The following is a 20,705-nucleotide window of genomic DNA, read 5'->3' on the forward strand; positions in this document are numbered from 1 at the left end:
CGGTTGGATGACGTAGGAGCCTACGGGCTAATGAAGGCCTTCGGGCGATTTTGATACCACTACTAAGCACACTATATATGATATATGTTTTATGAAGTTTTATGGCATGCTAGGGTTTTTGGAAAAACATATTATACTATTGAGTTTTCATAAACTTTGGGGATTAGTACATTGATGAATCACTATTTTAGTATTACTTATATATCAACTTAGTCCACTCATGTTTTGTTTTGCACCCCCTCAGGATCTAGGAGTGAGGCATATGATCCGAGCTATGAGGCATTCCCATACCAATGACTTTGTGTCCTTTCCGCTTGGACATTCTTGTAATAGCACTTTCTGTTACACATTCCACTTGTATTCTGAATTAGTAATTTGTTCTGAACATGTCATGCATTATCACTATTATTTTGTTGGCAATTGAACTTATTATATTATTTTGCTAAATTTGTATTTGAATATTACATTGCGTAGTTATGCGCAAAATTTATATGCATGTTTTATATGTTCTCGACATATGCATTCATAAAATGGCTTGCGTCACCTCGGGTGTTGGCCAGCATGTGGCCATCCCGTTGTCCTTCGGACATCAGGATCAGGGTGTGTCATCTTCAAAGTTGAGATTAACTAGTAAAACTAACCAAATGCATCTGAAATTTGGAATAAGACACCGGCAGATATAAAACTAACCAAATGCATCTGAAATTTGGAATAAGACATGAGCATATATAAAAATTACAACTTTAAAGATGTCTAGAAATCATAATTTCATCATCCAAGTTGAGCTTGCAGCCTTTGAAAGCACTGAGAAAGTGAAAAAGAATCTAGGCCACATTGATGGAAAAAAATAGGTGTAAGACCGTACAGGGACATGTGAGTAGAAAATTTCACAAGTTGAGCTAGACTAATTAGTAAAATTTTAAGGAGATACATTTTTCTCTCTCACATTTGTAGGCATCAAGCACTATGTATTGATTTGTGTCATCCGAACAAAGAATGCAAGTATGAAAGAAGAAAATAAATCAGGAAGAAGAGACCGACGAGTAGTAAGTGCAGGCAGTAAGGGAGTAAAACTAGCAATATCTGTCTGGTTCTTTTCACCCAGTGGCGTAACACTCTTCCAGGATTAGAAATCCTCGAGGACCTCGACGCATTGTCTTCAAATGCTCGTCTTTTATCTAAACTTTCCAAATACCACCAATGTAATGAAATTTGCATTCCACACTTGCCTCTGATACCTCTCTAGTCTTGCTTTAAGCTTTTGTGCTAAACAAACAAAACTTTTGCAAGTTTCCTGGCATAGCCGCAGAGCAATAGCATTATGCATGCACTCTCCACCACCTTTTATGTGCAAACATCACTGGCAAACTCCTGCATATATAAAATCTACGTGCATTCCAGTTGCAGTCATAGTCACAGAAGCAAGGCCATACCCAGATAATGGTACATAGAGGATCAAGGCGAATTTCAACACTTTTATCACAGACTCACTCATTACCTTGCCAGAAATGTTTAGTTCATGTGTTTTGGAATCCTGTGCCACCGTGTAATGCCCTGGGTGACATATGTAAGGCAAATACTAATTTCGATATGAGGTCTATGTTGTGCACCTAGTGCCTATGTATTGCTTACTTATTGCCTATGTAATGCCTTTTTCAGGAGTTCATCCTCAATGTTGAGAAGCGAAGCTCTGTCCTCAGTAAAGTACACAACAGTTGAAAGATCGATTACGACGCACATGTTCTCAATCTATGATCAAGATCTCGTCTTTATACAATAGAGAAGTCATCGACATTTTATCGAGATTTTTAAATTTTCCTTGCAATGCATCAACCAAACTACTATTATGGCTTTGTATAAAAGAAAAAGAAATTAGATGATTTATGAACTGAACAATTGATTACATATAACATAAAAGATACTTGTGTCTCTAAAAAGCTACAAAGAAATCATAACTTGACATCAATTGCATGGTTGTCTAGCAATTCATCATCATTTTCTCAACGGGTAAAAATGCTTTTCTTGTCCTTAAGTAGAACCACTTACCTATACATTGCTTATTTATTCAACATAATGCCATATACAAACCAAAATGAATTACACGGGTAGCGCATACAGGGAGATATATTAAAACTCAATCATTACCAATCACTGAAGCAGTTGAGTGTGTCACCTGACCTAACTCAAAGGTTCTTTTATTAGGACCTTTGCAGTTTGCAGTAGTCCTCCCCAATACATAAAAGCTGTCTGCGAGAAGAATGGGTATCAATTTGAAGTTTCCCTTGGTGCTCCCTTGCTGAGAAAGAATTTCGGCGACCTACATGTGAGGAGGAGGGGAAACAGACCTGCATTATGTAGCTACAAAACATCGCAGTATGGCAACCAATTATAGAAAAAGTACAATAATAAACTTGAACAGAGGGCCTCTAGCACAACAATCTAGTGGTTTTCTTCTCCACTTGTAAGTAGAGGTTCCAGGTTCGACTCTCATGGACGGCAAGTTCAAGACTTACTTATGACTAGCTTATTGTGTGATTTAACCCAAATCCCTTCCCCAAAATCATTGCATGATTTTTTTTTTGGGCACTCCAAAAATCTCATTCTACACTCCTCACAAGTGTATTTTTCTTTCTAATTATAGAAAGTTTGGAGTGCCAATTGAGATTTTTGGAGTGCTACTAACAATTCCTTTTTTTTTTTTTTTTTTTTTTAATAAAAAGAATGAAATTGAGGGCGGGAACAAACAAGGACAGAAATCAGTAGAGTTGGGGGAGGTTGTCAAAATCCTATGCTGGATTTCTTGGGGAAGATTGTGAGATAATACCCCAAGCAGTAAAACCATTGGTTCTGAGTTCTATTTCTGTGTCCAACACACCAGTTCACTTATTTCTAGCTGCAATAAACCTAGCATGTGCATAATATGCTTCTCTGCTCAGTGAACTATGAAATTGCAATATAGGAATAGCGCTCGCATAAATATACAAGGCATTTAGATATATTATACACCCCTAAATCAAATTTTCGGGTTGGCTTAAAGTTTGATGAGTTGACATTCATAATCTCATTGTCATTTACAATTGCAAACTTAAATGATCAACTTTTCTGGCATCAAATAAAAAATCATTGATCATAATATCCAGAAGAAAGCTTACCAGTAAAGCTTGTAATCATATTATACAATGCAATGGAATGAACGAGCAAACATCACAAGGAAACTGCCAAGCAGTTGACGATGGAAGAGCCTTTCGGAACTGAAAGAAGCTTATGGGACCAATCGATGTTTCCCCACAGCTCCCCATCATCTCCCTTTTCCTCCAACTCAATTTCAGCACACCAAATCTCAATTTCTTTGCCATTTCCCTTCCCTTCCCACAACACAACCAATTTCTCTCCCACATTCGCCATCGTAGCACCGCACAAAAACTTGGGCAGCCCCTTCTCCACACCCTTGAGCTCCTTCCAAGCCCTCTTCTTCACATCAAACCCTCTGATTTTCCCCAAATAGTCATAGCAATACAGAATCCCATGGACCACACAAGTCCTCCCTCTCCACCCCAAATCAAGCCTTTTCTCAACTCCTTCCCAAACCCCAGTTTTTGGATCGAAAACTACCCCACCCCGGTCTGCCATGGCATACACGCGGCCGCCGATCACGGCGCTCGCGTGCATCCACTTGCCACGGACCTCAATTGCAGAACTCGGCACCGCCTCCCAGCGGCCCTTCTCTGGGTCTAGAACCTCCGCCCAGTGCTCGGTCCGCGCCCACGAGTCCACAAGGCAGCCGCCGATGACGTAGACCCTTCCGTCCACAACACCCGCGGCGGCGAACTCACGCGCCACCCGCATAGGGGGACCCGGTTGCCAGGTGTGAAAGCGGCAGTCGAGGAGCCACACGTGGGAGGAGGGGACGTCGTTGACTGAGCCGCCGAGGACGTAGATGGTGGAGCCCAGCACGGCGTAGGCGGCGCCGAGTGATGGGGCGGGGATGGGTGGAACGGGGATGAGAAGAGGAGGGAGGTCGGTGGGGTTGGGGTTTTGGTAGAGTGTGAACCAGGCGGAGGGGTTATGGTGTGAGCGGAGGGTGAGGTAGAGGACATGTTGGGTCGAATTGAGGAGGGAGCGGGTGGTGAAGAAGAGTGGGGATGAGAGGAGGGAGCGGATGGGTCTCGACACTATCGACAGAATCGGGTGGTACCAGCGGGGGACTCGGGCTATGCAGTTCAAAGCGACGTCGTCTGGGAGGGATGGGATCAGTTGTGCCGTTGCGGCGGCGGCGGCAGCGGCGGTGGTGGAGGTGGAGGTGGACATGGCTGTGCTTTGTGTCAGCTGATGGTTTATTTGATTAGATTTGGATTTTGGATGATGATATCAGACCTTTCCCAACACAAAATTCTCAACTAAGAATTTTCTTCTCCAGTCTCAAAAGAATATACCCAAGTTTCCCCTACCGAAGAAATAAGTGTTAGGTTGATATGGCCGAGTTGGTCTAAGGCGCCAGATTAAGGTTCTGGTCCGAAAGGGCGTGGGTTCAAATCCCACTGTCAACAAAAATCCTTTTTATTTTTTCTCTATTTTCCATGTAATTACGTAAGCTGACGTGGAGCTTCGCCACGGGCTGTTGCACAGAAAGTAAGAGAACTGTGTCTGCAGCAGATTGCAACTGAAAGGCACTACTGCTACGCTAACTCAACTCCTGGCGCCAAACCTTATCCGCTCAAAGTAAACAACAGAGAGAGAGAGAGAGAGAGGCATGGCGAGGTGCTGCTTGGACATGGCCGCAAAGGCTGCTTCCGCTTCCAGTTTATTAGTAGCCTCCTCCTCTTCCTCCTCCGACTTTCACCGTCCCCGGCAACTGCGAATCGGAGCTTCTTCCTCTGCTGTTCCTTCTGGTGTCGAGCTCAACACCCTCCAATCCGCCATTGCAAAGGTTCTTCTTCTTCTCCCATTTCGTTTTTGTTGCAATGCTGTTAGTAATTTCTCTTAAAAATTGCACCATTGGACACGGTTATCCATTGCTAAAATCACTCATTGAATTTGTATAGGCTTAAGTAATTAATTAATGTGCATGGAAAGTACATCGTCAATTGGTTTAAAGTCGGGTGCTTATTTTTCTCCAAGAAAAATCAACGAGTTGAATACATGCCCCGTATAATTAGTATTCGAATTAAAGTAGGAAGGATGTGATTGACAAGCATGTAATGTATCTGCATATTCTTGCTGCAGAAAGATAGCAGTGCGGTTAAACAGGCACTTGATCAGCTAAGTGAAATTGGTTGGGCCAAGAAATGGAGTTCTCAGCCATATGTCTCGCGACGTACGGTCAGTCTCCATCACAAGTGTCAAGTTCAAGTCCTCTACAAACCCATGCATACATGTACTATACTTGAATTGATGACGATCATCTTTTCAAAGTGTATTCAATCATGAATCTTAAATACTACACTACTTATTTACCTAATTGTTTCGAGTTCAATTCCTAATTTCAAGTGGATTCAACGTTTATGAATGCATTGGACCGTGCAGACATCGCTTAGGGAGCTGACAACTCTTGGGATTAAAAATGCAGAAACTCTTGCAGTTCCCAGTGTCAGAAATGATGTAAGTATTACTTGTTCAGGATGCAATACTTGCAACCTTCATCGTAGCTTCTTATCCTTATGGTCTTTTGTGCAAACATGGTCTTCTTCTCTGTCACTGTCTCTCCCTGAATCTAAAATTTATTAATTGTATGAAATATGGGATTTGTATCAGACTAGTTTTCTGTGAAGTGTTAATATTGTTCATCATACGTACAGGCGGCCTTTCTATTCACCGTGGTAGGGACGACGGGATTCTTAGGTCTTCTTGCTGGCCAACTTCCTGGGGTAAATTTGATTATATCTCCTTTTCTCTGTAAGTCCATATATAAATTATACATCAACTATCTAAACAATAGGAATAATTAGGAGACGTTTTCGCATTCCTACATATATACTTATGCAATGATTCTTTTAGGGAATTCTGTAGCATTCTATGTTTGAGGTGCAAGCATGCATTTTGCTACTTGTACATTAATAGGGGAAAGTTGTCTTTGCAAACCTCCCTCTTTGATCTCGTGATGGTTTTTGAACTTAACGGTCGCATTGTAATGCCCCTTGCATCAGAATATTACTTGTCTCTCTAGTGTAGCTTGTTCCCTAAAAGTGGAAGGCAAAATCTCAGTTCCTTTGGTTGTGAATTGATCACGTATTATGCATGTATTGAATAGATGGTCAGGTTATATAGCTGCTCGACATTTTCGCTAAACAAAGAAATTAACTTCCGTATGAACACAACTTCAATTTTAATAGAAGATTTAGACTGAATACAAGGATTTTGTTTCACCATTGCCGTGTATTTATCGACTGCTTTTTACTGACATCCATCTTGGTTTCTCTTGCACGATACTGTTGTTGTTGTAGGATTGGGGGTTTTTCGTACCATACTTGGTCGGGAGCATCTCTTTAGTAGTTTTGGGTGTGGGAAGCACTGCCCCTGGGTAAGAGTAAGAGTAAGATTTTTTGTATGGAATTGAATTTTAATGCGTCGATGACTTATTTATGTTTGGCAGTATTTATGAGTTATTACCAAGATTGAATTTTCTTCCATAAAAATTTATCTGTATCTACTGCACTTTAGGCTTCTTCAAGCTGCGATATCTGGCTTTTCAGCATTTTTCCCAGACTATCAGGAGAGAATTGCTAGGCATGAAGCTGCTCATTTCTTAGGTATTTCATTAACACCAGATATTGTAAACTTCATAAGTTTTTGTTAGTTGCTTTCTTGGCAATTTGCTTACTGATTACGAATTCTCTCTCTGAATAGTTGCATATTTGCTGGGCCTTCCTATTCTGGGATACTCTCTAGATATTGGGAAAGAGAATGTCAACCTTACTGACGAAAGGCTCGAGAAACTGATATACAGTGGGCAGCTCGATGCAAAGGAACTAGACAGGTAGGGGCATAGCTACTGGAAGTCTGGAACTTAGCATTTTCCTTGAGTAATATTCCGCTTGTGAAACTGCAACAAATGTGCTCTTGGTTTGTTTGAGAATAGTACAGCTTTCCTCTGTAAATCTGTTAAACGAATCATTCCCTATAAACTGGTCCGTTTTCATGCACAAACAGTCCATTTGCATTAAGTAAACACCTGTTACAATGTCTTCACTTCACATAAACTTTATCAAAACAAATCCCATACATAATTGCAGTCCAATTCTGCAAAAGTTGTCATGTGAAATTCATAAATTTTTATGGTACTTTAGGTTGGCAGTGGTAGCAATGGCTGGACTTGCAGCAGAAGGTCTGAAATATGACAAAGTGATCGGTCAATCTGCTGATCTTTTCACTCTACAGGTTAACCACCATTTCCCTAAGATTAATTGTTATCTTTCAAGATAATATGTTTATGTGACCTTAGTTTCCGAGACTTGCCTGTTTATGTCTCGTGTTCAGAGATTTATCAACAGAAGCAAACCGCAGCTCAGCAAAGATCAGCAGCAAAATCTTACTAGATGGGCTGTAAGTTCATAATTATAAAACCTCCTGCATACAATAAATTACGCTTTTCTAGTAGTAAATAGTAGTGATGATGCTGGTAACTGTATGATGTATTGCAGGTTTTGTTTGCCGGATCGCTCTTAAAAAATGATAAGGTGATTCATGAGGCCTTAATAACAGCAATGTCAAATAAGGCAACTATCCTGGAATGCATTGAAGCAATTGAGAAAGCTGCTTGATTCATTCTGCTCTGCTGCTGCTGTCATGAAATCCGACATGCGTCTACTGCTTGATCTTTTTCGTGCTCTCGTCGTTCTAATTTTGCAGCTATGAAATTTGTGAGTTATCTTTTCCTGCTGGATCACAAGATATATTCATTCAATCTGTATCAAGTAAACCCTAAGGCTACAAAGATCATTATTGCATCCTTGTATTCCTGCATCTCCATTTACACGGGACTTAAATGTCCAGGTGATCAGAAAATGTTTTCTATAATGTGGTAATTTGAAATTGCTCGGGGCTTGTAACTCAGTTGATTTAGATTTAGAGAAATGCGTCTTCTCTTTCCTGCTGTGATACAGCTTGTTAATGTTTAAATTGCTGATTCTTTTCTAATTTACCCTAAGAAAAAGGGAAAAGTTTGAGCTTGGGACGCAGTGGTTTGAAGAGGAAGTTCTAACTATCAGGGCAATCCACCAGTTGCAGGATCTTCCTCCTCAATGATCTAAAAGACGAGAACAAGGAAATAAACAAAAATCGAGATGGCACTTTATTTTGGTGGAAAAAACACCTACTATGCCATTTTATTCAACTGCAATTTATACGATTCAAACATTTTTATTCAAGTTACATAATTTGTTTCATGATTAATATCTGTATATAGATTATTCTGATACAACAGAGTCGACTCATTCATCTGACTTTAGTTCGTAACCGAGGGAATGAGAGATAAAATGAGCATCCATAATCTACAGCCGCCCATACATCGACAACATATCCCTCAGTTGCAAAGTTTCTGACTCCAAGCTATCAAAGCTCGTGGAACTAGGTATCCTCCAACCCCAGTTTCCAAACTGCGCATAGAAAGAAAGACCATTGACATGCTTAAACTTTCTGCTCGAAAGAAAAGATTCGTAATATTCTAACTGTTATGTGAGGTAAAAATTAAAATGGTGGGGGGTAAGTGTATAGATAGAAGTAAACGAAAAGCCTAATAAGTGTTTTCATCTTGTCTCCGACCCCGAGTCCCAGTAACACGGGCTTTATAAGTTGGCCTAAACGTCCCGACAATAAAACAGCAAAGGCTGGGAGCACTCCAAGCATGATGATAATCTGATTTGGTCTGCACTCACCTGCATTGATCTCCATCCCCTAACCATTCTACCAACCAGGTGCCCGTTACAAATTTATGTGCATCTATGTCTGAACTTTTACTTTTATTTACCTGAGTAGCAGGAATGTTCATCCTTGCAGAATTTCCCAACCTAAGAATATCTTGCATAGGTATGATTGCTGTTCGTGCCACAGAAGATAATGCAGCCTTTATGAGTTCCCATGAGATATCATCCTCTTCAGTGATTGAAAGATACTTCAGGACCTGTGATAACAAATAAAACTTTATAGGCACAAGAAAAAGAAGCTAAATCTTGTTCAACATGTAATGCAGAGTTCCGTATGCCAGGGAGAAGTTTCAACAACAAAAAGGAAAAGAAAACCCCACATTGGACTTCTCTTCTTGCTTCAAAACATCCCACCAACCTCGAATCTGTAATACAATAACATAAACTATTAGAAAGGGAAAAGAATAATCAGATGTCAGAATCATATGGGATTGGAAAAACCACTACAATGTTTTACCGTGTCATTGTCATGAGTTCCGGTGTAAACAACTTGATTGGGCTCATGATTATGCGGTAAATGAGGGTTAGCAGCATCACTTCCAAAACCTACATAGGTCATTTGCAGAGGAGGAGGATATGACAACAAATCATCTAAGCTTAAAGTTATTTCTCAAAGCTAATTATAAAATACAATAGTGTAATCAACTGGAAAAGAATTCATTACCAAACTGGAGGACGGCCATTCCAGGCGCCCCGATGGATTTCCTTAGCTGAATTACATCCTCAGTGATAACTCCCTGTCATGCATTTTGGATATGACATCACAACTTCGCAGAATCAAAGTTTTTGCACTCATAGTTATACGTTTTTTTTTTTTTGGATGACTTGTATACAATCAACTAAAACATACCAAGTCTTCAGCTATTATGTTAATCTTCCCAACTGCTCTGGATATGGCGTCAAAAAAGGATTTTCCAGGTCCTGCCTACCATCATTCAAATAATAAAAGTTTCAGATTGAATGTGATAATAAATAACAGAGTTTTAACTAGATTAAAATATATGGGAACCTAACCTTCCATCGTCCAACCGTTGCAACTTTTGCTTCTGTGCACACACCATATATTAGTATGATAAAAACATCGATATGTCACAGGAGACGAGAACAAAAATCAGAAATATGTTTGGTAATTTCTCACCAGAAGGAACGGCCCAAAAACCAGCAAGTCCTCTAAAATGGTCTATTCGGAATTCATCATATATATTTTGTGCTCTTCGTATGCGGCGTATCCACCATGAAAATCCTTCTTTCTCCATTGATTTCCAATCATATAGAGGGCTTTGATTCAAACATTAAGCTTACAGTAAGCTCAGTGATATAGAATAGCACACTGACGAAAACAAAATTGAAGGATTATGTATGAGTAGTATAAACCTGTCCCATAGCTGACCAGTTTCACTGAAAGCATCAGGGGGAACGCCACTAACTTGAAGAGGAAAACCATTTCTGTTCTGCAAGACTAATATATGATCAGTAAATGACACCTGGTACAGCATGTTGTGGCATGAACGTGTTCCTTTACCCACTAAAAATTACTCACCAGCAAAAAATGTTTTTTATTGGCCCAAACATCTGCACTGTGATAACCTACGTAAATAGGCATGTCTCCCATGATACTAATTCCCTTCATCTGTGCATACTTGCGAACTTTCTGCCATTGCCTTTGGAACAAAAATTGTTCGGCAATGAAGACATTTATCTGCACAAACAAAAGCATGAGGGGAAATGGGCAATTATGGAGTTCCTGACAGTAAGTATACATGCAATAGCAAACTATTAATCAATAAGTAATAGTCAGTCACCCAGATCTCACAAAATGCTGTTTGTTCTGGTAAATTTCTTCCAGTGCTGCAAGATGGCGATTTTTTAAAGGTTCAGGCCACTCGTACCAACTGAAAGCATTGAAACTGCTGTCAATTGCTGCAAAATAAGCCGCATCCTCGAGCCAACCTACAAAATTGTAAAACAAGAATCACAACTAAAAGAGGGACAAATCTACACACAAGCACAGAATAGCACCCTAGTTCTGCATTCATAATTTCTTAGTGCATGTAAATTGCACCAAGGACCACAAGATACCAAGTTCAAGAAAATGAAAGACGGGATAGCTTTTCACTAAGTTGGTAACCAAAATTTTAATACTTTCTTGAAGTAATATAAAGAGGCTAGTTGCAACCCAACTCCATCTGTGGTATTTCTGTGTGTACTTTTGCGTGTGTTTATATATGTGTACATGTATTAAGCATGTGCTTGTATTCAAAATGACAGAACCCAGAACAATTAGAATCATGCCGATCTGAAGATTATCGAACAAGAACTAAATTTAATGTAATTTTACCACGTCTATTGATAATGATACGAATATTGGTGCACAAAATGAAAGATCCAACTTGATATATCAGGTTAATTGTAGGAGAGAATTATTAGTGCAAAACAAGGAAATCTCACTTGATATATCAGGGTCATTACGGAAATCTTCAAGCTGACTTTTAAGTTCACCTTCACTCCTAATAAGCCTCTCTGCAGCCTGAGAAAGCACTCAACTAAGTAATTTTCTTTCGATATACAAGCAGAATCAAACTACATTTTCTCCCCCAAGGTCTGGGGGTGTTTTCTAAAATTGGTCACGAGATTTCAACTTTAGCAATTTGCACCCTGAGGTTTTAAATTACATCACCAATTTAAACATTTCGTCTGATAAACAGTTAAGCATGCTGTAAATTTGTTGATGTGGGAACTGCAAGGACCCACATTACTAACACTGACTTGTCGATAGAGAGGAGGATATACAACTGGTTGCATGGTAGAATTCGCCCAGTGGTGGTGGCATGCTGGAATGAGAAAGGGCTGGGGATGAATTTCTTCCACACATCAGCACAACAATGGGTTCCGCAGTTGCCACATCATCAATTTAAAAACAAAACTGATGGTCAAACAGAGAGAAGGTTTAAACTGATGCAATGTTAAAATTGAGAAAATTGAAACCTCTTGGCAATCAAAGCCTCGTGGAAAAGGCATCCAACTGGCTCAATGCCCTTCATAGAGCCCGAACGTGAAAAAAAGAAGAATCAAGTAAGGTAACCCGAGAAACTCCATAAGAATTATGTTGGTGATAATCTTGATAAACAACACTTGGTAGTTGCACCAAATGGCAAAGACACGAACAAGAGTACTAGTTCTTAATTTTAGCAGAAGAGTCTAAGTTAACCATATGTTTCCTCCGCTTTTCAAGTTTCATAGTTAGTTATCCAGGCAGATGCTTACCTTTAAACACAATAACCCTATCCGTTTCACACGGTGCAACATCACAAGTGTTCACTAGGCAGTCTGAAATGAAAGTCATGTATCGGAATTGCAGAAACTCTAGCAGTAGCAACATTGTTTACCTTAGTTATTAGAGGATCCTTGATGTCAGCAACAGTTGAGTAGTTCACACGCTCAGAATCACTGCATTGAATTGAATCAGTGTCACACTACCATCCTAGAGAGAAAGAGAGAGAGAGAGAGAGAGAGAGAGAGAGAGGGGAAGCTTACATCGGTTTTGGAAGCTCTTCCTTTGTCAACAAACCATCCTTAACAAGCTCCTCAAGAGATATCAACAGAGTGTTACCACAATTTGCATCCTGAAAAAGTCATCACCCATCCATCAAGCTCACTTAATTTAAGGGGCCGTTTGGCAATCATTTTGTTTTCACTTTTCAAAAAAAAACTAAAACTATGAAATGAAATGGTTAACAAACGGCCCTTTAATTACATAAACTTTGCAATTTCAAATCATCAAATATCGCCTTTTTTTTTTTTTTTTTTTTTTTCTCACAATTCAATTTCTTCACATATGAGACAAATGAAATGAATCCGAGCGAGCAATTGGGTTGTTAGGTTGAACATTTTACCTGACCCGAGTAAGGGGATCCCTCCTCGTTGGCTTTGCGACCAGGAGGGACAAGCGGAAGCACCTGCCAAAGGGAGCAACCCCCCTCATGAAGCCAATCTACGAACCGAAACGCCTCCTCTCCGAGATCGCCAATGCCGTGGGGTCCACGGAGCGACGTCGGGTGGAGCAGCACGCCCGCTCTTCTGCGCTCGCTCGGATCGGCCTTGGGGAACATGTCGCCGTAGTCGAGGGGCCAGTCCTCGCCGACGCCGACTTTGGCGGCAAGAGGAGAAAGGACGGAGCATTTCATTGGGCAGGGGTTCTGAAGGAATGGAATAATTCTGGTTTTGGGTTGGAAGTGGGTGGGGGAGAGGAGGGAGGAGGTGGAAATTGAGCAGGAGGAGGAGGAGGAGTTGGCGGAGAGCTTGGGAGACAGAGTGGAGGGGAGGAGTGAGAGAGAGCTATTCAGTTTCAAGGCCATTGGTTTTCAGACTTCCAAGAGAATCGAGAGAGAGAGAGAGAGAGAGAGAGGAACTGTGGAAACGTCGATGGTGATGGTGATGATGAGGAATCAATGATCGGCGTTAGGCATCACTGAAGATATTATGTCTTATTGTTGTCTCCTGCCCAATAAAATGCATGAATCTCGAGTGTCATGTGTATTGGTTATTGGTCCGCATATCAGATCTATGAATCTCGAGTGTCAGTCGTGCACAACAATTTATATGACACGGCAAACCGTCATCGGCGTTCTATTTTAATAATATAAAAATAGAGAATTTTAATTAAAAGGATTTTTCAAAACTTTTAATTAACCAAAAACTATTTACTAATTTTATTTAATAAAAAATGCTTAAACTTAAATAAAAAGAGTTCAAATTTTATTGAAAATGACAAAAATTTTACATAATAACCAAAAAAAAAAAAAAAATCAACAAATATTGACGCGCAGGACCGCGTGTCACATCACATAGATACACATACACATACTTTTTCTCACTCAACCGTTCAACATCTTTCTCTCTTGGAGTAGGATTATTTTCCCTTCTGTTTTCTTTCCCTTTCCCTCCTCTCTTAATTGAATGGTCACGATTAAGTCATGTCAACATCTTATATTAATTTTTTATAAAAAGAGAAAGACAAAATAGAGAATGTGAGAAGAGTGGATGAAAAGAGAATGTGAGAGAATTCTAATCCTTCTCTCTCTCTCTCTCTCCTTCTTTCACATATTTCCATCAATTTTTCTTCTCCTTTCACCTCATCCATTCACATCAACTTTTTCTCTCTTTTTTTTTTTCACCTCTCCCCACTCTTCTCTCTCATTCCACCTCACCCCATAAACATTTTTTTTTTTTATTTGTTTATTTGACTATTCTTTGACTTTTTTTAAACACAAACTAAGTAATAATATTACAAGATCAAAAATAAAGAAAAATTTTCATTATTTAGCTTTTATGAACACTAAAACTGTCATTATTTCTTAAACAGAACATTGACTACTTCTTAAACTAAACACTACTTCTTAAATCGAACTGAACATTGACTACTTCTTAAACCGAACACTATTTCTTAAATTAAATATTGACTTCTTCTTAAACTGAACAATATTTTCTTAAACTAAACATTGACTATATCTTAAATGGAATACTAATACCATCACTATTTCGTAATCTGAACACTGGCTATTTTGTAAACTATTGACTGTTCTTAAACTGAATGCTAGTACTATTACTATTTCGTAAACTAAACATTGGCTATTTTTTTTAAACTGAACACCTTATAAACTAAACACTAATTATTTCTTAAACCTAAGAACTATCACTATTTCGTAAACTAAATAGACTATTTATTAAACCAAGTAATAGTACTATCACTATTTCGTAAACTAAGCACCGACTATTTCTTAAACCAAATACTAGTATTATCACTATTTTGTAAACTAGTATTGTCACTATTTCGTAAACTAAAGTATTTCTTAAAATCGAACACTGGCACTATCCCTGTTTTTTAAACTGAACATTGACTATTTTATAAACTGAAAACTAAAAGGTTCATTGAAGCTCTCTTCTCATTATCATATGAATCACTAGCAATAATATTTATATTCTTACAGAGTTAGAATAATGATTTTCACATTCCTATTTGTTCTTTAACATTTCTTCAAACAATTTATTTGACTTTCCTTTAATTTATTCAATACAAAATTAACAACAAAAGTATAAATGAAAGATCAGAAAAGCTAATGTGCTTTCATTGAGGATCATAATCTAATATTTTTTATTTTTAGGTTTTAGCTGCTTAGGGTTAAAATTAATAAAGAATTCCATAATTTGAAAATGGGGTGATGATGAGAGGCTACTCCACATGTAGGGCTAGGTGGTAGTCATGTATTGATGTCAGTTTGAATGGATTTGGTTGGCATTCTCTTTTTTCTACCCTCACAGTCTCTCTCTTTCTCTCGCTCTCTCTCTTTCTCTTTCTCTCTCTGAACCTTTTCTTTTCTGATGAAATACTTAAAAAGTAATTTGTGTGCTGCTTTTGCACTATTGGTTTTCTGTTGAATTGGTTGATGCTTGATTTCGCACTGCTCGTGTGCGCACGCGCTTTGGGTTGAATAAGTTTTTTTTTTTTTTTTCATTAAATAAAGTTATTAGGTGACTTTTGGTTAAGGTTCAAAGTTTTGAAACCCTTTTCATTAATTTTCCTATAAAATATCAGTTTTTTTTTACATGTTCTTACATTATTAGTTTAGAACACCACCGTAATGATGTAGACGTGTCATACATGACTTTTTGTGAAATAAAATAAACACCAATTAGAGTTGTATAATTTGTTAGAAGTGAGAAATAAGATAGTGCTCCGGTGTCAATAAGGATATGTGTTAGTTTTTCTCCACTTGTACTTACATCATAGGCATGAGACACTACTGTAACGATGCACATGTGCTATACAAATAAGTCATGACTAATGTGAAATAAAATAAACACTTATGTTACAAAAGCGATAAAAGTGTTTCATTACTAAAACAATCAAGCACAAGAGGTACCATATGAATACATAATTTTCAACGATCAATTTCTTGATCTAGAGATATATTTCACACAAAAAAACAAATAATCCTAATTTTAAACTCCTAAACGACCACCACCGCAAAAGACTACTTGAACCAAGAATGTCTAGAGAATGACACCGCAAACACTATATTAGCCGCCACCACAAGAGACCGCCAAATCGGTTAGAGCTGTATAATTTAATAGACGTGGCAAAATGACGTCTATGAGTGCCATTTATCTTGAATAGGACTAGTAAAGCTGGTGATGATGGATTGGTAGTTGTGACGGTGATATTGTTGTAATATACTTGATTAGTGTGTGTTTATATCAAAATAAATCATTACTAAAAAGACTTCCATGAATGAAGATCTTAGTAGATAATAAAATAAACCATCGGGATCTACCTACGTGCTTTACTTCAATCTCAAGTTAAAGCCACTGACTGCTTTGCACTTGCTCTCTATGCAAGATTTGCAACATGTGCAGATTTAATTAGGACGACAATCGTTGCATGATAGAAAAAGAGAATTTGAAGACATTAGACACATTTACAGCATCTCTAATGACGACCTTAAAAGGAGTCCTTACAAACGCATAACCTATTACCCCAGTTGAAATATATCATTGAACTATTACCCCGCCGTAGATTTCGTCCACTGATCTGTCAAATTCAAGGGCAAATTAGTCTTTTCATCATCAATGCTTACTTGTCAGTTATAATCACCAATAAAATAATAACACGTGGATACGGAATAATTCAAAAACTTATAGCATAATATGAAACATAAAGAAACCAAACATTTACATAACAGACTATTTCACATTGTCATTACACATTATTATGGATCCCCATGTCATAATTTTATTGATGGTTAAAAGTGACATGTAAGTATTGATGATAAAAAATCTAATTTGCCCTTGAATTTGACAGGATAGTGGACGAAATCTAACGACAAGGGGTTAATTGGCTTGTTTCAAACAGTGTTCTAAAAATCGGCCTAGGCGTTGGAAGGCAGCGAACCGCCTTGCATAACTCTTAATCGGCTACAAAATCGGAGAGTAGATTAGGCGGGCGTTGGACGGGATTAGGCGGGACTAGACGGAGATATGCAAGTCTGGGCGGGGCTAGGCGGAGCTAGGTGAAGACTAATTGGGCTTATATGAAGATGCTGGAATCTGCAATTTTTTTTGTTGCAGAGTCGGCTCTGCAAAGAAGAAGATTGTTCCTAACCTGATTTGCACAATTCAATTAAGATGGTCCCACCATCTTTTATCTATAGTTGCAACGTTTTCTTTGAAATGGTCCCCACCATTTTTTTTTACTTTTCATTACATTTTCTTTTATACTCTTTTCCATTACTTTTCATTCTTTTTTTTTTTTTTTTTGTAATGTTTTATTATTATTTTTTAAAGATCATACCATATGCATTTTTATTATGTACCTAAAAATTCTTATCCATGAATTTCATTCAATTATAATTTTTTGTAAGTGTCAATATGCACTTATTTACAAGATATACAAGTAATTTACCTAAATCCGCCTAACCCGTCTAGAACCCACCTAGCCAACTAGGTGCTAGGCACTAGCCCGCCGCTTGACTAGCACCTAGCGTTTTTTAGAACCTTGGTTTCAAATAGTTGAGGGGGTTAGTTTACCAAAAAAATAGTTTAGGGGGTTAGTTACACAAAAAAAAAAAAAAAAAAAAAAAAAATTCAGGAGAGACAAGGTTACATGTTTGTCATTTCCGGGCAAGAAAACATTTCCCAACCTGGTTACAACCGTGCAAAGTAGCTTGGTTTAAGGCTTTTTAAAAAAAAAAAATAAAAATAAAAAACTAGATAAGATTTACGGGCAAAACAGCCAAAAGAGTACAAGTAAGCCTACAAAGAGGCAGACAGCCAGAAAGTACACCACAAACAGGCAATACAAGGAGATACAAGGATCCTGACGTCGCATCTAATGCTAAAATGTCACTCCTTATACTACCCTTCGAGAGACCTAGTGTGGACAAGGAAGTCCATCATTGTGAAGCACAAAAACCAGGGAAGATGGAGGTCTGAGAACCCAAACCCCAATGCTCATCTCCCGACATCACCGCGACACCACAAAGTGCGCAGCCTTGTTAGCTGATTTTGGAATCCAAGACCAGCGATAGACATGGAAAGAATCTCCCAAGCGAATACACTGCTGAGGAAGAGGGAAAGCTTCCCACCTGCCCTTTGAAGGCGAGTCCCGCAAAGCTAAAATGGTTTTAGAGGATTCAGATTCAAGAATCGCAGAATGCCAACCCAATTGATGACCAAGCTCACATCCAATCTGAACAGCCAACGCCTCTGCCATAGCCACACTCCGAGCCTTCACACTATATCTACCTGCACCCAAAAAACCCCCAGCATTGTTTCGTGCAACCACCCCAACAAAAACCGAGCCCAATAATGACGTTTCCCAACTAGCATCCACATTAAGGGCTGGTTTGGTATTGTTGTGCTTTGAAAAAAAAATTGCTTCTGCTGTGTTGTGAGAATAAGCAGCTGTGAAATAAAGCAGCAGAGTGCTTGGTAAACTTTTTTGTAAAAGTGCTTTTGAAAAAAAAAAAAAGTATTATAGTGTTTGATAAACTTTTACGTAAAACAGATGTGAAAAAAAGCTGGTTTTTTAAAGCTGGGTTTTGCAGCTTTGTGTTTTTGACTTTTTTTTATCAAAAACTATGAAAAAAAGCTAAAACTGAATGTTTACCAAACATAAAAAAAACTCCCAGCTTTTTTTTATAGCCACCTTTTTCAGAATCATCTCAGTATCAAACTAAGGCTAAGATTGATAAACCCGGGGTTTGGAGGAGTCCACGTGACAGGTACCACGGGTAATGGAGGAGCATTTGTCCGAGAGCCGGTTACCTGAGTAGCAAGCAGAAAAGTGCCGATAGAATTAGAAATTTCAAAGACTACCTTCGAGGGATAAATGGGTTGATGGTTGAAAAGGAAATTGCAGCGGGTTTTCCATGTATTCCAACATGTAAAAGCAATATAAGAGCTTTACATTTGAAACCCTATAGGGAGATCAGTCGGCATACTGAAATTGGAAGATATAATTTATACAAAATTCATATATTAATTTGGATTTATTTGACTACAGATCTCTCCTTGTAAACTGTAATGGTTAATTTTACAGAGGATGACGAACTCATGAACTTAATTTGATACTATATTTATACACACACTCAAACACAACATTCACTCCTATCACATATGTAAGTTCGTCATTATTTATTAATCTAATAGTATTTGCTCTGCTTGTTTGATGACTTTGGAGATGGGAAAATCGATCCAGCAATCACTAAGGTAGGTCGGTGGGATCATCGTAAAATAAGCCATCCACAATCTGGTCAATGAGCGAGTCAATTAACGTGTTGCAGCTCAAACTCAAGATCCGACCCACTCGGGTTCGGGCACTGGTGAGCCATGCACAAACCGCCGCACACGTCACCGCAGCCAAACACACCCCAGCCGCCTCCGCAATCCCCTCCACCTCCACTTTCCTAAACAACGAGTTCCCGGTCACCACCTCCACCGACACCGTCGCCGCGAAAACCACCATCGCCAGCCGACCCGACAGGATCTCGAAATCCTGGCTCTTCTTCGAGCTCTCGATGTACTCCGACAGCGTCGCGAAGAACGGCGACGTCGTTTCGTCCTTCGTCTTCATCACCCTGACCAGATCCGAGCCGTACGATCTCAGAGTGCAAAGCCGAGGCTGAAGCACGATCTTCGCGCTCTTCGGATCTGAAGCCGCCGGTTTCGGAACCTGAACCGGAGCAATCGGTTCGACGCCGCGGACCGCGGGGCTTTGGAACTTCCTCAGCTCGCAGCGAATAACGCGCGCAGCCGTCGCCATGGAGGGCAAATAAACGCGCCAAAACGGTGTGTATAGGTGGAACTGGGGTTTTGGATTTTGGAGTGAAGGGTTGGGAATTTGAGACGGTTTGGGATATTAGTGGGTGGCTTGTGAGGTGGAGGAGTTTGGGAACGTGGTAGCTGTTTTGCTCGATAACGTGCCTTTCACTAAATAAATAAATAAATAATTAATTAATTAATGAAACAGTATTTGGCCGGTATGTGAAAATGTGATGTTGTCGTATGGTTATTGGGAGACGCTTTTCACACAATTTTCTCTGTTTTGCGTTCTTTGTTAATTACTGTTTATTATTATTATTTTTATTTATTGGATTAGTGGTGGAAAATTAAAAAAAAGGTTGAATTACATAAAATATCTTAACTATGGATCGAACTACAATCTCATACCGCATGTTTTAAACATTGCAATGTCATACCTCAAATATGAATTCGTTACAATGTCAAACCTCGATTAAATTTTTTATCAATTTAACTGTTAAATGATAATGTGGCAAAAATAAGGCCCATTCATTTTCTAAACTGAAATAAAAAATTAATTAATTATTAATTTTTTATTTAACAATTAAAAATAATTAATAAAAAAACTCTTCCTCACTCTCTCTACTCGCACTTGTCTCCTTTTTTTTTTTTTTTTTGTTTTCCTTCATCTTTCTGTCCTTCTTCCTGGCCTTCTTCAATTCCCGTAAAACAACATCAATCAACCACAACCTGCATCTCCGCCTACAACCAATCATCTCCGCCACACTTGCATCTCGCCTGCAACCAACCACAAACAAGCAATCGCACCTCACCTGCAACCAACCACAAACCAGCAATCTCACCTGCATCTTGTTGGCACTCCCATATCGTCCACCTACCTGCACCGCTCGAACCCCTTTTTTGACGAACAATCCTCCCTCCCAGAAAAGCAAAGACTTCAACTTTCTGTAAATTCATGCTTCTATTCAA

The 20,705-nt window shown here is 38.9% G+C and overlaps 4 protein-coding genes and 1 non-coding gene across 6 annotated transcripts; 2 read left to right on the plus strand and 3 right to left on the minus strand.

The window, feature by feature from the left end:
* Window positions 1-760: 760 nt before the first annotated feature.
* On the minus strand, window positions 761-4,394 carry LOC137714271 (F-box/kelch-repeat protein SKIP6). Its single transcript, XM_068453521.1, has 2 exons — window positions 3,153-4,394; window positions 761-2,317 (listed from the first exon to the last, which is right to left on the minus strand). The coding sequence occupies exon 1, from the start codon at window positions 4,306-4,308 to the stop codon at window positions 3,205-3,207; it is 1,104 nt and encodes a 367-aa protein (XP_068309622.1). The 5' UTR covers window positions 4,309-4,394; the 3' UTR covers window positions 761-2,317; window positions 3,153-3,204.
* A 72-nt stretch (window positions 4,395-4,466) lies between these two features.
* TRNAL-AAG (transfer RNA leucine (anticodon AAG)) lies at window positions 4,467-4,547 on the plus strand. Its single transcript has one exon. It is a non-coding gene; the product is annotated as a tRNA-Leu (tRNA).
* Window positions 4,548-4,711: 164 nt separating this feature from the next.
* Window positions 4,712-8,107, plus strand: LOC137737233 (uncharacterized). Of its 2 annotated transcripts, none has more exons than XM_068476670.1 (10): window positions 4,712-4,927; window positions 5,224-5,319; window positions 5,524-5,598; window positions 5,796-5,864; window positions 6,441-6,517; window positions 6,658-6,746; window positions 6,844-6,973; window positions 7,284-7,374; window positions 7,439-7,539; window positions 7,638-8,107. In XM_068476670.1, the coding sequence occupies exons 1-10, from the start codon at window positions 4,751-4,753 to the stop codon at window positions 7,660-7,662; spliced, it is 930 nt and encodes a 309-aa protein (XP_068332771.1). In that variant the 5' UTR covers window positions 4,712-4,750; the 3' UTR covers window positions 7,663-8,107. The 2 variants fall into 2 exon arrangements, with proteins under 2 accessions (XP_068332771.1, XP_068332763.1); XM_068476662.1 differs by having other exon boundaries at window positions 4,713-4,927; window positions 7,474-7,539.
* A 132-nt stretch (window positions 8,108-8,239) lies between these two features.
* On the minus strand, window positions 8,240-13,443 carry LOC137737224 (4-alpha-glucanotransferase, chloroplastic/amyloplastic-like). The gene is made up of 15 exons (XM_068476651.1): window positions 12,812-13,443; window positions 12,453-12,541; window positions 12,305-12,365; window positions 11,367-11,445; window positions 10,732-10,868; window positions 10,459-10,617; window positions 10,293-10,369; window positions 10,057-10,196; window positions 9,933-9,964; window positions 9,769-9,843; window positions 9,583-9,655; window positions 9,376-9,464; window positions 9,239-9,283; window positions 8,963-9,115; window positions 8,240-8,591 (listed from the first exon to the last, which is right to left on the minus strand). Exons 1-15 carry the CDS (start codon window positions 13,271-13,273, stop codon window positions 8,487-8,489), a joined length of 1,776 nt encoding a protein of 591 aa, XP_068332752.1. The 5' UTR covers window positions 13,274-13,443; the 3' UTR covers window positions 8,240-8,486.
* Window positions 13,444-18,934: 5,491 nt separating this feature from the next.
* On the minus strand, window positions 18,935-19,860 carry LOC137708492 (stress enhanced protein 2, chloroplastic). The gene has a single exon (XM_068447586.1). The coding sequence runs from the start codon at window positions 19,735-19,737 to the stop codon at window positions 19,180-19,182; it is 558 nt and encodes a 185-aa protein (XP_068303687.1). The 5' UTR covers window positions 19,738-19,860; the 3' UTR covers window positions 18,935-19,179.
* Window positions 19,861-20,705: the final 845 nt, after the last annotated feature.

The sequence above is a fragment of the Pyrus communis genome, chromosome 1, assembly GCF_963583255.1.
Source record: "Pyrus communis chromosome 1, drPyrComm1.1, whole genome shotgun sequence".
Lineage (NCBI taxonomy): Eukaryota > Viridiplantae > Streptophyta > Magnoliopsida > Rosales > Rosaceae > Pyrus > Pyrus communis.

Coding starts and splice junctions, on each gene's coding strand:
- LOC137714271 (XM_068453521.1), bottom strand. CDS start 4,308: ATGTCCACCTCCACCTCCACCACCGCCGCTGCCGCCGCCGCCGCAACG.
- LOC137737233 (XM_068476662.1), top strand. CDS start 4,751: ATGGCGAGGTGCTGCTTGGACATGGCCGCAAAGGCTGCTTCCGCTTCC. Junction 4,928..5,223: donor TCCAATCCGCCATTGCAAAG/GTTCTTCTTCTT, acceptor TTCTTGCTGCAG/AAAGATAGCAGTGCGGTTAA. Junction 6,974..7,283: donor GATGCAAAGGAACTAGACAG/GTAGGGGCATAG, acceptor ATGGTACTTTAG/GTTGGCAGTGGTAGCAATGG.
- LOC137737224 (XM_068476651.1), bottom strand. CDS start 13,273: ATGGCCTTGAAACTGAATAGCTCTCTCTCACTCCTCCCCTCCACTCTG. Junction 9,656..9,768: donor ACATAATAGCTGAAGACTTG/GTATGTTTTAGT, acceptor AATGCATGACAG/GGAGTTATCACTGAGGATGT. Junction 9,116..9,238: donor AGCAAGAAGAGAAGTCCAAT/GTGGGGTTTTCT, acceptor TTGTTATCACAG/GTCCTGAAGTATCTTTCAAT.
- LOC137708492 (XM_068447586.1), bottom strand. CDS start 19,737: ATGGCGACGGCTGCGCGCGTTATTCGCTGCGAGCTGAGGAAGTTCCAA.